At 40.6% G+C, this 15,186-nt stretch overlaps 2 protein-coding genes across 4 annotated transcripts in view; one reads left to right on the plus strand and one right to left on the minus strand.

Annotated features, from left to right (window-relative positions):
• Mtif2 (mitochondrial translational initiation factor 2) overlaps positions 1-9,657 on the plus strand; it is a 30,587-nt gene extending 20,930 nt beyond the window's left edge. For all 3 annotated transcript variants that reach the window (XM_051200724.1, XM_051200725.1, XM_051200726.1), the window contains 7 exons: positions 2,146-2,270; positions 3,647-3,851; positions 4,662-4,914; positions 5,311-5,451; positions 6,105-6,269; positions 7,963-8,103; positions 8,774-9,657. In XM_051200724.1, the coding sequence (XP_051056681.1) occupies positions 2,146-2,270; positions 3,647-3,851; positions 4,662-4,914; positions 5,311-5,451; positions 6,105-6,269; positions 7,963-8,103; positions 8,774-8,946 (1,203 nt within the window). In that variant the 3' untranslated portion in view covers positions 8,947-9,657. The remainder of the gene's footprint in view (positions 1-2,145; positions 2,271-3,646; positions 3,852-4,661; positions 4,915-5,310; positions 5,452-6,104; positions 6,270-7,962; positions 8,104-8,773) is intronic.
• Positions 9,658-9,685: 28 nt separating this feature from the next.
• Rps27a (ribosomal protein S27a) lies at positions 9,686-11,901 on the minus strand. Its single transcript, XM_051200727.1, has 6 exons — positions 11,812-11,901; positions 11,649-11,713; positions 11,176-11,230; positions 10,777-10,862; positions 10,379-10,510; positions 9,686-9,845 (listed from the first exon to the last, which is right to left on the minus strand). Exons 2-6 carry the CDS (start codon positions 11,694-11,696, stop codon positions 9,696-9,698), a joined length of 471 nt encoding a protein of 156 aa, XP_051056684.1. The 5' UTR covers positions 11,697-11,713; positions 11,812-11,901; the 3' UTR covers positions 9,686-9,695.
• Between the last annotated feature and the right edge of the window lie 3,285 nt (positions 11,902-15,186).

The following is a 15,186-nucleotide window of genomic DNA, read 5'->3' on the forward strand; positions in this document are numbered from 1 at the left end:
CCTGCCGTCATGTTTGTTGGTGTTTTCCCATAGCAAGAAGCAAAGCACTAAGGCTGGTTTGTTGTGGCTTATTGGATGTGTCTGTACACTAATGTGGTTTTTCCAAATGCATTTATGTTGAACTCCATTTTATTCTCAGTTATCACTTCAACTCTCTGGATGGAAATCATAGCCATATTTACTCATTAGCTATGACGTAGAGCTTGTAACTCACCTCTAGGCCAGCATCTTCCAGTTCTCTTCAGGCTGCTACTGAGTTATGATTTCCTTGGTCCATTCTTTTCATATTCCACAATTCCTCATAATAACACCCTCCCCCCATTCACTGAAGGGATAGTTCTGGGTGCTGTTATTTTTCTAATAATCTTTATTTTCCTTACATTTGGCCCTTCTAAGATGCTTAGGGCTATTAACTGGTGTTAGGAATAAGCTGATGGGCATGAGATCCTGCTGTTCTCCATGTCAACTACGGGGCTGTTAATTCTTTTATTTTTTTCCAGAACAGGGTATGTCTGTGTAGTTCTGGCTATCCTGGAACTCTGTAGATCAGGGCACTGGGCTCAATCCTTAGTATCAGAAAAAGGGCACAGGTTTGAAGATGAGACACCTTGTCTGGCAGTGATGATACATGCTTTAACCCCAGCACTCAGGAGGCAGAGGCAGGTGGATCTCTGAATTTGAAGCCAGCTTGGTCTACAGAGTGTGACAAGGAACTCTCTATAGACAGGCTGGCCTGGAACTCAAAAGATCTACCCACCTCTACCTCTTATTTCCATGCTGGGATTAAAGGTTTATACCACCACACCCAGGTGAGCTATGTGGTCTTGGTGTCATAGGGAGCATAGGGAACATACACCACTGAAGGTAATTGAATAATCTAATCTAGCTTTATATTATAGTTGAAGACATTCCAGGGAGGTGAAGTGATTTTTCAAGTTAAATAAGTGGGTGGTTGCAGAGTGTAGTTTAAAACTCATATCTAGGGGCTGGAGAGATGGCTCAGAGGTTAAAAGCACTGGTGCTCTTCCAGAGGTCCTGAGTTCAATTCCCAGCACAACATGGTAGCTCACAACCACCTATAATGAGATCTGGTGCCCTCTTCTGACCTGCAAGCACAATACCATATACATAATAAATCTTGTTTTTTTTTTTTTTTTTTTTAAACCCTCATATCTAAGCAGTTTTCTTTTTATTTATTTAATATTTATAGATTCTTGAGTAGCTGGATAATAGAGAGACTTGTTCCACTGGATAATTTTGAAGTATGAAGTTGCATCATTAAGGAAGTTTCTGAAAAGAAGACGACATAGCCGTGTCCATATGTCTGTGATCCTAGTATTTTGGGAGACTGAATCACAAGGAGAACAGATATGAATTTGAGGCCAGCCTGGGTTCTTTATTGAGCAGTGATTTCCAGGCAGACATGGGCTATAGTGTGACATCATCTTTAAGAAATACAAAACACAAATGCTGGAGAGACAACTCAGTAGTTAAGAGCACTTAACGGTTCTTTCAGAGGATCTGGGTTTCATTCTCAGTACTCACATGATGGCTCACAACTGGCAGTAACTCACATACATTCTTTGGCCTCTTCTAGCACCAGGCATGCACTTCATGCACTTGGTGGATATACTTACATGCATACACATAAAATAAAAATAAGTTAATAATTTTTAAATACAAAAAGAAGAAAACCACAATTGTAGAAGCAGATAGAGGAAACAGAATGAACTGAATGAAGCTTGTTTATCAAAGATATTAGTGAGTACCACAAATGGCTGTCTATTACAATATACTTGTTCCAGCTAGGCAGTGGTAGTGAGTGCCTTTAATCCAAGCACTTGAGAGGCAGAGGCAGGCCTCTTGAGTTCAAGGCCAGCCTGGTCTACAGAGCTAGTTCCAGAACAATCAGGGCTACACAGAGAAACCCTGTCTAGAGAAACCAAATATATGTATACGTATATATATTTGTTCCTTTAAATATTAATCCTGGAGTCAGGCTTTCTTCTTAATAGCTCTCTACTTCCTTTTTTTTTTTTTTATAAAATTGGTGATTTCATGATTTAATTCTTAAAAAGAAAACTGTAACTTACCCTGACATTACTAATATTATTTGCTAATGTGTATTAACCCTTTTTGTTAAAGGGAGATAATCTGACTGCTTTGGCAGAAGCAACAATTGCTCTCTCAGAAATGTTGGAACTGAAAGCAGATCCCACAGGTCCAGTGGAAGGAACAGTAATAGAGTCTTTCACCGACAAAGGAAGAGGGTAGGATTGCACTTAAATGACTCTAATAATTCTGTTTGATGGTTTTTGTGGCTTAGTTATATGACAATATATATACTGTATAGTTTTAGTTTTTGAGCCATATTTTCAAAGAATGCTTTCAATGTATTTTATTGCACTAGTACACAGACCACAAAAATGAAGTTGTCAGTACCTAGTCACACTTAGATGACTAAAATAGTTAAATTGGTTTGGCTTTTAACCCCACTATTTGCATTTATAGGTAGACTGACAATGAACTGGAGTGAAATATTATTTGTTGCATTTTAATTTCTAATTCTTTCACTTGAGCCAAGAATCTAATTTGTAGGAAGGTCTTTGTAATGGCATGTTCTTATTGAATGTTCTGCCTATAAGAGATTTTCTTGTTGCTTTGAACCCTGTTAGCAGCATGTAGAATGGGGTAGAAAATGGGGTAGGATTGAATTAGAACAATCTGCCATGGTTCCTTCCCCTGCTTAGGTACTCAGTATAGTCACATAGGACTTGATATTCATGATTGCCTTGTCTCAGCAGGAGACAGGTTCCCTTGTGTGCCCATTCATCTGTTGAAAGATTTGGGTCTGGCTGTGTGGTGGTGCATGCCTTTAATTCCAGCACTCGGAAAGCAGAGGCAGGTGAATTTCTGTGAGTTCGAAGACAGCCTGGTCTACAGAGCTAGTTCTTGGATAGCTAGGGCTGTTAGACAGAGAAACCCTGTCTCAAAAAAAAAAAAAAAAAAAAAAAAACAAAATAAAAAGAAAGATTTGAGCTGCTTCTATTTCTATTTGTATTCCTTGGCAGTTGTAAAAAATACTTTATTCTTGTTTTTTGTCATGATGAGGACAAGCCTGAGGCCTATTTCTGTAACCCCAGCATTTTGAAGGTTGAGGCTGGAAGAATCAAGACCAGGCTAAAATAAAAGACTGTATCAAGAAACCATCCTGAGAGCCTAGAGAAATAACTCCACAGTTAAGAGCACCTGGTGCTTCTGCAGAGGACCCAGATTAAGTTCCCTGTACCTTTATGGTGCCTCAAAGCAGTAATTCCAACTCCAAGGATCTGATGCCTTCTTCTGAGAGCACCAGAGGAGCATGTGGTGCACATACATATGTACATATACACATAAATACATACATGCGAGTGAAACACTCAGACACATAGATAAATCCCACACAACCACACTGAAAACAAAAGCCTGGGATTTTGCACATTAGGCAAGTATCCCCTGATAAATCCTTGGCCAAGTAAATGTCTTTGTAGTACCCAAAGCTGCTTGAGAAATTCAGAAGGGAATTAATCCTCTATATTCATAGGGATGTGTACAATTTCATCCTGATTACAGCATTAAGAATATTTACTTTTTATATTCATTTTAGTCCTGTTACAACAGCTATAATTCAAAGAGGAACTCTAAGAAAAGGCTCAATTCTAGTTGCTGGGAAGTGTTGGGCAAAAGTTCGACTAATGTTTGATGAAAATGGAAAAACTCTTAATGAGGCCTATCCCAGCATGCCAGTGGGAATCATAGGCTGGAGAGACCTCCCTTCTGCCGGAGATGAAATTCTTGAAGTAGAATCTGAGGTATGCAAGCCTAATTTTTGAATGTTAGATATTAATGATGGCTTTACGTACAGGTCTATAATATTTAATATTAAATAAGAGTGCTAATGTTGGCTGGGCACTAGAGGCGAATGCCTTTAATCCCAGCACTCTGGAGGCAGAGGCAGGTGATCTCTATGAGTTCAAAGCTAGCCAGGTCTACAGAGTTCCAGAACAGGCTCCAAAGCCACAGAGAAACCCTGCCTCAAAAAACAAGAAAAAAAAAAAAAAAAGAGAGAGAGAGAGAGAGTGCTAATGTTAACATAATTATAGTTTGTAAGGGACTTTTTCTGAGCAGTATAGCTTGTATTGATTTCATTGCTTCTATTTTATCAGTCAGTTCTTAAGTAAAAGTGCTTTTAGTGATAAAGCCATTCCTGTCTTGGCTTTAAAATAGATTCTCATTTTAGAAGTTAACTATATAGTATTATGCTTTTTCAGATAGTTTTTAAAATTGTTTTAATTATATACAAAATTCCTAAAGTTGTATTTTTTGAAACTTGTAAAAATTAGTGCTTTCGGGCTAGAGAGGTGGCTCAGAGGTTAAGAGCACTGGCTGTTCTTCCAGAGGTCATGAGTTCAATTCCCAGTAACCACATGGTGGCTCACAACCATCTGTAATGAGATCTGATACCCTCTTCTGGCCTGAGGGCATACATGCAGACAGAACACTATATACATGATAAATAAATAAATCTTAAAAAAATTAGTGCTTTCACTCATGAATTGAGCTTTTAACCTAGCAGACACTGGTGTCTGTTTCAGTAAGTCATGACTGTTTTCCCTTTAAAGCCAAGGGCCCGAGAAGTTGTTGACTGGAGGAAGACTGAGCAGAAAGAGGAAAAGGGCAAGGATGACCTGAAAATAATGGAGGAGCAGAGAAAGAAACACCAGGAAGCACACCGGCAAGCCCGAGAGAAGTACGGCAGTGTGCACTGGAGGAGGAGGTCCTACATAAAGTACCTGGAAAGAAAAGAGCAAAGGCCCTTAAAGCCCAAAGAAAAGGCAGGCAAGGACTCAAATGTGCTTCCGATCATTATTAAAGGTAACTTTTTGAAGGGTTTACTTTACAATTCACCATTTAAACCTTTTTTTTTTTTTTTAATCCTCATAATTTGGAACGCCTCTCCTTTATTTATTTGTTTGTTTATTACGGAGGGGGAAAGGGAATGGCCAAACTCACTTGCCCTAGAAGCCAGGCTGACCTTTCCTCCTGCCCAATTTTAGGAATGCTATCTCAATGGTTTGATGTTCAAAAATCTTTTTCTGAGCAGTATAGCTTGTATCGATTTCATTGCTTCTTTCTATTTTATCAGTAAGTTCTTAAGTAAAAGTGCTTTTAGTGATAAAGCCATTCCTGTCTTGGCTTTAAAATAGATTCTCATTTTATATAACTGCCTCTTACAGCTAATAACATTTTAAACTCTTGCTGTATCTGTAGGTGACGTTGATGGGTCTGTGGAGGCCATCTTAAACCTTCTGGATACCTATGATGCTTCCCATGAATGTGAACTAGAATTAGTACATTTTGGACTAGGTGACATTAGTGAAAATGATGTCAACTTTGCTGAGACGTTTAATGGTAAAGATTCTTTCTGTTGGCTGTATGTTAATCTGTGTGAACCTTTTTACTTTTATTTTGTGATTGGCTGATAATTAGCCAGCATTCTCATCCTAGTGCATGGATAATCACAGACAATTTATCTGTCATGACCACTGCAACCTTGGGAACTATTGCAATACCAAGTACTGTTTATTTATGTTTGTTTGTTTTTATTGCCTTTTTTATTGCCTGGTCCCCAGTTCCACACTTACTCCAGGTATCTATCACTATCCTTTGAATTGCTCTTTATCTGTTAGCAGTCTACTCAGTAACTTCATCTTGTGACCTTCACCTTTCCAGTGCCAGGAAAGCTGATTTGCCCTTCTAACCACCTCGGGCACCAGGCATACTTACACATTATACATGCAAGCAAAACATTCACAATAAATCTAAAAATGTTTTAAATCATAAAGAAAACTCCTTTGTAAACAAGATTACAATTTATAAAATTCAGTAATAAAAAATATTGAAATTTTGCTAGTTTTCATAAGAACAGTCACAGAGCTTCTCAATAGCAATGTAATTTACAAAGAAGGAAATGAAACAATTCAGTTTGACTTTATACCTGAAAGACAATTAAGTGATTGTACTATAATCCTTGTGCTAGTGTATTCCTTTTTTCTGCTTGCTAGGTGTTATTTATGGCTTTAATGTGGACGCAGGCAAGGCTATCCAGCAAACAGCTGCACAAAAGGGAGTTAAGATTAAACTTCACAAAATCATCTACCATCTTATTGAAGATTTGCAGGAGGAACTAAGCAGCAGATTGCCCCACAGACTGGAGGAATATCCAATAGGTGAGTGCTGACTGCAACTTTCCTCAGGTGCTGTAAATAGCACCTAAAAGCAAAGCTTAGGGAAACATGTACTGTTTCAATACAAGGCTTATGTTCTAGAAAAAAGTGACTACCATGAGATGAATTTATGGTGACTTGTATGTCCTGTTCAACAAGAGTTAATTTAAGCCTAGAGAATACAAAACCAAACAAAGGGACTTGCCTCAAGTCTACACATGAACAATGACGGAGACTAAGCCTCTGATTTTGTCCTAAGACTGGCAAATATATATTGAAAGCATATTAAAAAAATAAAATTAAATAAAATTTAAAAAAATAAAAGGGCATATTAAATACCAAGTATTTTAAAGTATTCTAGCATATTTTTGTCTAGATTAAAGGCCAAATTTAAAATTGTATATAGTATTAAGTATTAACCCTAATAGTCTATTATTGATCAGATTTTGTGTAGTTTTGAGACAGGGTATCTTGTAACCTAGGCTGTCCCCAGCTGTACCCGAGTATAGCCTTGAATTTCTCATCCCAAGTCCTGGGATCAAGTCACATTCCCTAGCCCCCACCGAGATCAGGCTCATAAATTACATGTAGTTATCATCTCTCTTATAATCCTATTTATTCTAGAATAATTCTTTCATCCATCCCCTTTGACCTTCACATTTTAAAAAGTCAGCAACTTCATTTATCACACTTATTCCCTTGGTTTTTTAGTTTGAATCTATATAGATTTATTTTAGAATAATGATCACAGTATACAAAAATATTGTTCTGTTTTTCTACCAAGAGCAATTTGGAAGTCAATTGAGGGTTTCCAGAAGTGGATACACCAAATATTACTGACACCACCAGTCAGGAAACACACACACACACACACACACACACACACACATATATATCCAAAAATATATATATATATATATATCCAAAACAACAACAAAGGAAGTGATTTAAAGATAGCAGTGTGCTTTAGAAAACAGATTGAGCTAAATGATGGCTTGGAAGGCAGAGGCAGGCAGTCCCTGAGTTCAAGTCGAGCCTGGTCTACAGAGTGAATTCCAGGACAGCTAAGACTGCACAGTGAAACTCTTGTCTCAAATAAACCAAGGAAAGAAAATGTACTGAAGGAAAACCAAAGAGGTTTTGTTTGAGACAGGGTCTCTCTATGTAGCCCTGGCCATCCTGGAACTTCTCTGTTAACCAGACTTGGCCTTGATCTCAAGAGATTCATTCACCTGTGCCTGCCTCTGCCTCCCACATATTGGGATTAAAGTTGTACACCACTGCCCAGAAACAGATTTTCATGGAGCAGAGAAATTACTCAAGAATTTTTATGTTTATGGGTATTATACCTGCAGGTCAGTCTATGCACATGTCTGGCCAAGCCTTTGGAGGCCAGAATTGAAGGCTGGATTCCCCTGGGACTAGAGTTACAGATACTCATGTGCCACCAAGTAGGTGCTGGGCATTAAACCAGGGTCAGTTTTTAAGTGCTAAATTATCTCTCCAGTCCTTGAGACTTTTCACCTGTTGTTAAATTAGTGGTATCAAAGAAATACTATTTCTCAAACTAATTTTGTTTTTTGTTTGTTTTAAAGACAGGGTTATCAATATATAGTGATGGCTGGCCTGGAATTTACATTGTATAGACCATCTGCTTCCAGCCATTACACTTTCTTCCATTGTTTTCTTCCTAAAGGTGAGGCTTGCATACTAGCTACCTTCTCTGTAACAGAAGGAAAGAGAAAAGTTCCTGTGGCTGGCTGCAGAGTTCAAAAGGGACAGTTAGAAAAACAGAAGAAGTTTAAATTAATCCGAAATGGACAAGTTATTTGGAAGGGTAAGCAATATTAAAATCTATTTCTAAATCCTATTCACAAAATCCTGGTAGCAAAACCTATGCATTTTTCAGTTGTCTACCTTTAGCTTATGCCATTTCTTAGTCTTCCCAATTAGTTGTGATGACACCCCAGGATTAGTCTTGGTTTTGTTAAAAACTACCTGTTTCTCTCCACTACCATTCGGTTCAACCCCATATTCTTTTTCTAGACAGGGTTTCTCTGTGTAGCTTTGGGAGACTGTCCTGGAACTCTCTGTAGATTAGGAAATCTGCCTGCCTCTGCCTCCCAAGTGCTTGTATTATGTCCTTTTGTCCCAAAGGCCACACACAATGCACACTAGGGAACTCCCTGAGTGGTCTTCAGACTTGCCTATCTTCTTTTGCCGATTTTTTCCAAGAGTGCAATTTTATACTACCTTTAAAATGTTGAGATTTCAGATCTATCAGGCCAACCTTCAAATACTTTTTGGACTTCCCTGGTATTTACTCTAACTTAATATATATGTTGTGTGGGAGGGCATAGCCAAATAGCTCAGCAGGTAAAGGCATTTGCCATAGAAGCCTGACAACTTGAAAATCTCACATGAAGGTAGAGAACCATATTAAACCAAATTATCATTTAGTAGATATTTGTTGAATATACTAACAGTGGCTTGTTTTTTCTTTTAAGGCTCATTGACCTCACTGAAACACCATAAAGATGATGTTTTGGTCATCAAAACTGGAATGGACTGTGGTCTTATTTTAGATGAAGAAAAAGTAGAATTTAAAGTGGGAGATGAAGTTGTTTGTTATGAGGAAAATGAAATACCAGCTAAGACTTCTTGGGATCCAGGATTTTAAAAATACAATTAAAAATGATAAATGTATTGTTTGCTTTATTTAAAAACAGGGCAGTAGCAACCTCCTGCCCAGCCTCAAAATTACTAAGATTAAGCACCATGCCTAGCTTCTTTTTCTTATATAGCAAATATCTGCCTTATTGGAGATAAAAGTTACCAATGAGGCCAGGTAGCAATGATACAAACCTTTAGTCCCAGCACTTAGAAGGCAGAGGCAAGTGGATCTGAGTTTGAGACCACCCTGGTCTATGAGAGCTAGTTCCAGGACAGCCTCCAAAGCCACAGAGAAACCCTGTCTCGAAAAACCAAAAAATTATGTATATGGGAGTGCTGTCATGCATGTATGCCTGCACGACAGAAGAGGGCATTGGATCTCACTATAGATGGTTGTGAACCACCATGTGCTTGCTGGGAATTGGAACTCAGGACCCCAAAGAGCAGCCAGTGCTACCTCTCCAGATGAATTCATCTTTTGGTGGTGGCCTCTAGTTCCATGAACAGAAACTAACCATTCTTTGAGGCACAGGACATTACCCAACTCCTTAAAGAATTCTGACTCATGTCTATAGCAAGTCAGGAAAACTGGCTTAGATTCAGAATGCAAGCAAATTCTTCAACATGCAGCTGGCACCTCTCAGGCAGGAACCCCAAAAGGACTAGTCACACAGCCCAAGAAATATTCTCTAGATATACAATAAAACTCAACACTAAACATCAGTTCCTGTCTTTTTATTTATTCAACATACACAACTACTTGTCTTCTGGTTTGTTGAAGCAATAAGTCAGACAACATTTGCCACAGTAATGTCTGTCAAAATGGCTAGCCATGAAAACTCCAGCACCACATTCATCAGATGGACACTCTCGTCGAAGGCGACTAATTTTGCCATTTTCATCCACCTGAAAAAATTAAAACTTACTCTAAGACAATTTTACAAAACACATCCTAGAGTCTTATTAAAATGACTCAAGCTGTTAACTTGAACCTTTTATCACTAATAATTTCTAGTGCATTTTAAGAATTGAAGTAATGGCTCAGTATTAAGTATTGTCTTTTTAAGGGCTTTTTTATTTTTATGTGCATTTTGGCCTGTATGTATGTCTGTGCAAGGGTACCAGATCGCAGACAGTTGTGAGCTGCCAGCACATTCTGTTCCCAGCACCCGTATCTGACAGCTTACAACTGCCTGTAATTCCAGCTCTAAGAGATCTGATATCCCATCTTCCTTACTCATGCAAACATACTTGTACACATAAATAAAATACATTAAGAAACCTCCAGCTCTAGGGGATCTGACATTCCCCATGTTCTTTACTTATATGCAAACATCCATACATAAATATAAATGTCTTAAGAATTCCTAGTTATGTCAATTGCTCAGAACTTGTTTCAAACACACCACTGGTTTTGATGACATCCTTAAGCAGCTCACCTTATAGTACTTTAGCACAGCCAACTTAACCTTCTTTCTCTTATGCTTATTCTTCTTGGGAGTGGTGTAAGACTTCTTCTTCCTCTTCTTAGCACCACCACGGAGTCTCAACACAAGATGAAGGGTAGACTCCTGTTAGTGAAGGATGAAAGACACCTCAGCAATTCTGATACCAGCCTGCCAGCAGCAACCATCCACCCTCCCTCCCCATGCTTGGGAGGCTCGGGAATTCTGTTTAAACAACCCCCCCCAGGATACCTCTATCCACAAGAAAAAAATAACTACCATCACACATTTTTAAATTTGGTAAACAGCTGCAGTACTTCTCAAATGTTAGTGGTTTCACATGGCAATCTAATGCTTTCTCTCCTATTTCTGGGAAGTTTTCCCAGACAAACCTTTTGAATGTTATAGTCAGACAAAGTACGGCCATCTTCCAGTTGCTTTCCAGCAAAGATCAGCCTCTGCTGGTCAGGAGGAATTCCTAATTGAAAAAAAAAGGGGGGGGTTTAATCAAACTAGGTGCACGCCCCACTCTTACAGATAATACTGCATCAAACTGCTAGCAGTGGTCATTGACTTACTAGACACTCTTTTTTCTTAACGTTGGACATGTCTGAACATTTAATAAATGTTAATAGTCTTCACGAATCAATAAACGGGAAAAGAAAATTAACTTATTAAAATTCACACGTGGATCTTGCAAAGTTCCCAAGCACTTGTCTGTTTTCTATCCTGAGCAAATATGCCTAGTCATAGAAGCCAGATTATTTTTCTAGCGACAAAACATTACTTGCCTTCCTTATCCTGGATCTTGGCCTTTACATTTTCAATAGTGTCCGAGGGTTCAACCTAGAAATGTTAACATATAGTTAACATACACGGCAAGAAACTAGAACACCCATATCATCAAATGTTCTTTACACAAACTAAGCAGCAGGGAGATAGTGGGCTGACAACCTATTCAGTTGTCAACCATTGGACCACCTCCCACAAATGCTGCAAGGCAACTCCATTCCCAGGGCGAGCGCCGGCCGCTGTGCCACGCGCTCGAGTCTGTCCAACGAGAAGCATTTCCTACCGCATACCCACATTCGGCCGCTAAGCACAGGGGAGGCGCAAACTTTCGGCACCGAAAACCTAACTTTGGCGCTTGTAAGCAACCTATCACCAGCTGAAAGCCAAGCTCCAGAACTCAAAAGAGTTCAAGCTTGCAGCGGGCACTGAGGGCACCGGCAGGCCTCGCTTCTCACGCCACCTGGTCTCGTACCTCGAGTGTGATGGTTTTCCCCGTAAGGGTCTTCACGAAAATCTGCATCTTGGCGGCGGTTCCACCTGCATTGGAAAAGAGACGGATTAGAGCCGACGACACCGGAGAGAGCGACGGATGAAGCCCCCTTGCCAGAGCCGCGGCACGCAGCACACACACTCACCACCGATGGCGGAGCGGAAAGGAAGAGCCGCGCAGGCCAACGGGGTTTCCCGGCCGAAGGACCCGCCCCTTAGGCGTCCACGCACGTGCCTTTGCTCTGCAACGACCGCGGCTGTCTAATGCAGTGCCAGACTAGCTCGGCGCTCCGATTCCCCACGCTTTTTTTCTCATTTTGGTCCTCGAAATGGTGTGCTCAACATTAAAGTGTTTCCAATGGCGTTCTTACACAGTCCAATGCGACTAAAAGGGGCTTTCCTTTAAAGGGGGGTCGTTAGCATGAGAAAGGAGGTATCTGGGAATTGTAGTTTTCTCCTTGCTAAAACTACTTGTCCCAAGATGCACTTCCACACATCCGGGCAATCTGGTTACAGTCTCTAAGCTCTGGAGTCAGGGTTAGAGATTCAGGTGAGGAAATGCCTAAAAGGGGAGGGTTATGGGCGGGAAGGCATTCGGGGCTGAAGGAATTGAGAGCTGCCGGCCGCGGCTCAGCGGGGCTGGCCTTCGAGAGAAGGGCGTCCTCAGCCAACTCCTGGACAGCAGGAGCCCAAACCAAGTCTTCCAAAGGGCGGGGTGCGGCCTCTTCCGCGTGGCCCCCGCCAGTCTGCGGAAGCTTCTGAGCCACACGCGCCGTCCTAGTGTGAAACGGTTAAATGTGTGGCAATTATCTTTGCACGTTTTAAAAGCCATACAGTAAGGAAACCTGCAAAATGACTGTAGTCCTCAACCACAAGTTTGGACGTGGAGATTGTCCATCCTGGGAAAAATACTTAGGAACATGTGCTGTCCCGAAGAAATAGGCAAAACAGGCCAGTTAAGGCGGACTGCACCCTCTCCTAGTCCTTCCCCAGCTCTCAAACCCTTTGTATTGCACCCTCTAAATGTCTTTTCTTCCTGTCCCTAAAGGTAGGCGTCCTCCGGTTTTGTTGTTGAGTTTTTTTTTTTTTTAGTATATAAAGTAGATGCTTAGCTTCCGAATAACCTGTGTCCGCTACTCCCTTATTTCAATCTACTAGCTCTGCTGCCTCCAAAATACACAATTTTTGGCTGGGAAATAGATTAGATAAAATGCTTGGTATGCAAAAGCCTGTGTTGTAACCCCAATACCCACTTTTTTTTTTCTTATTTTACATATCGATCCCAGTTTCTTCTCCCTCCTTCCTATGCCCCACCACCACCCTCCCATCCCATTCCCCACACACACACACACTCCACAGGGAAGCTGATGCCTTCCAGAAGGGGTCATCTAAATCTGTCAAGTCATTTGGAGTAGGGACTAGGCCCTCCCTCCTGCCTCTAGGTTAAAGGAGTATCCCTCCATGGGGGATGTGCCCCCAAAGTACTTTTGTGCACCAGGGACATCCTGGTTCCACTGTCAGAGGTCCCTTAGACTGTCCAGGCCTTCTGACTGAGACCCATGTTCAGGGGGTCTGAGTTGGTCCAATGCTGGTTTCCCAGGTATCAGTCTGGGGCCCATTAGCTCCTCCTTGTTCAGGTCAGCTGTCTCTGTGGTAGCCTGGTCTCTGCATCTGGATTCCAATTCTGCTCAGTGTTTAGCTGTGGGACAACACCCACTTTTAAAAAGACTGCTGCACATTGCCAGGATTCTGTTTGACAGGAGACTCCCTAGAGCTTATTGGCCAGCCAGAGTAGCCAAATCTTGCTAAAGTGAGAATCGGAGGCAACATGACACCCATGTAACACATAAATCTCTTTTAAAATAAGGTAGGGCCATTTGGATGGTTCTGTCAGTAAAGAGTTGACATCAGGAGTTCTGTCCTATGGTGGAAAGAAGCGACCCCAGCAAGTTATCCTCAGACTTCACAGCAATCTCCACTCCACCCCCGAACTAACTAAATGTTAATCCAAGAACACCCCACGTCCCTGATTCTCCTGTGTCCACATTGCATGTACCCACAAAAATGTGGACGTACAAAAAAAAGTTAAAAGTGTCATGTACATTATTCAATACTTCACCTTGGGGTCAAATGTCATCTGAGTTGTAGGGTACTTACCTAGCATGTCTGAGGCACTAAAGAATAAAATACTTCAAATGTGAGGGACAAGGACATAAGAAGATAGTTCTGTCAGAGGGAAAGAGTTGATTACCAAAGGATTCTAGGGAGCCACTGCTATTATGTGACCATATATGCCCCAATGATTGTGCCTTTCCTCTCCCAAAACATGATTGGACTAATGAGCAAACATTGATTTTCTACTTGAGAGAACTTTAGGCCAGTGATATGGCTCAGTGAGCTAATGCACTTTCTGCCAAGCCTGATGTTTCGAGTTCACTGGGTCCTCCATAAGGGAAGGAGAGGAATTGACCCCCATAAATTGTCCTCTGCCTCTGTGTGTGCCGTGACAAGCATGCACCCACACACATAAACATGGACACTAAATAACTTTGTGTTTTTTCCAGACAGGGTAATAACTATGGCTGTCTTGGAGATCACTTCATAGACCAAGATGGCCTCTGACTCTCTAGTGCTGGGTTTGAAGGTGTGTGTCACCTTGCCAGGCTCTAACAAACTTTTAAATTAATGTTTAATCATACATTGCTTTATCCTTGATGGGACTACTTTATGTCCTCTGGTTAAATTGACTCTTTGTTATCCAAATCATCAGTATAAAAGATAAATTTAGTCTTTTACATTTCAAAATTATTGTGGTATCTACTTTTTATTTTTATTTTATTAGTTATTTGAGACAAGATTTCACTATGTAGCCCTGGCTGGCCTGAATCTCACTATGTCTACCAGCTTAGCCTTCTGCCTCCCAAGTGCTGGGATTAAAGGCATGCACCACCATTTAGACTGCTGTCCTGATTCTTATGCATGTGGCATTTAAACATGTTTAAATGTTTATTCAAAGAAGCATTATTTATAGTAAAAGTGTTTAATGGTTAACTGTGCAATAATAAATACTATCTTCAGAGCAGAGATAAAATTGTTTTTGAGACAGTCTCACTATATAGCCTGAATGGCCTGGATTTCACTATTTAGACAAAGTTGGCCTTGAACTCACAGACAACTATTCTGCCTCCCAAATGCTAAGATTAAAGGTGTATTTCACCACATCCAAAAGGTCCTCCCCACCACCAGACAGGTTTTCTCTGTATTGCTTTGGTTGTCCTGGAACTTGCTCTGTAGACCAGGCTGACCTCAAACTTACCGAGATTCGAGTGCCTCTGCCTCTGCCTCGCAAGAGCTGATAGTAAAGGTGTGCACCACCACCAACTGGCTGTTACTTTAATTTTTTTAGCTTTTATCCTTAGATAGTTTCATATATTTAATGAATTTTAGTTCTTTTCACTACCATCCTGTCTCATCCATACTCCTCCCACTGAAAACCTTCCCATTAAGGCCCTTTCTACTTT

This window comes from Phodopus roborovskii, unplaced genomic scaffold (genome assembly GCF_943737965.1).
Source record: "Phodopus roborovskii unplaced genomic scaffold, PHOROB, whole genome shotgun sequence".
Classification (NCBI taxonomy): Eukaryota; Metazoa; Chordata; class Mammalia; order Rodentia; family Cricetidae; genus Phodopus; species Phodopus roborovskii.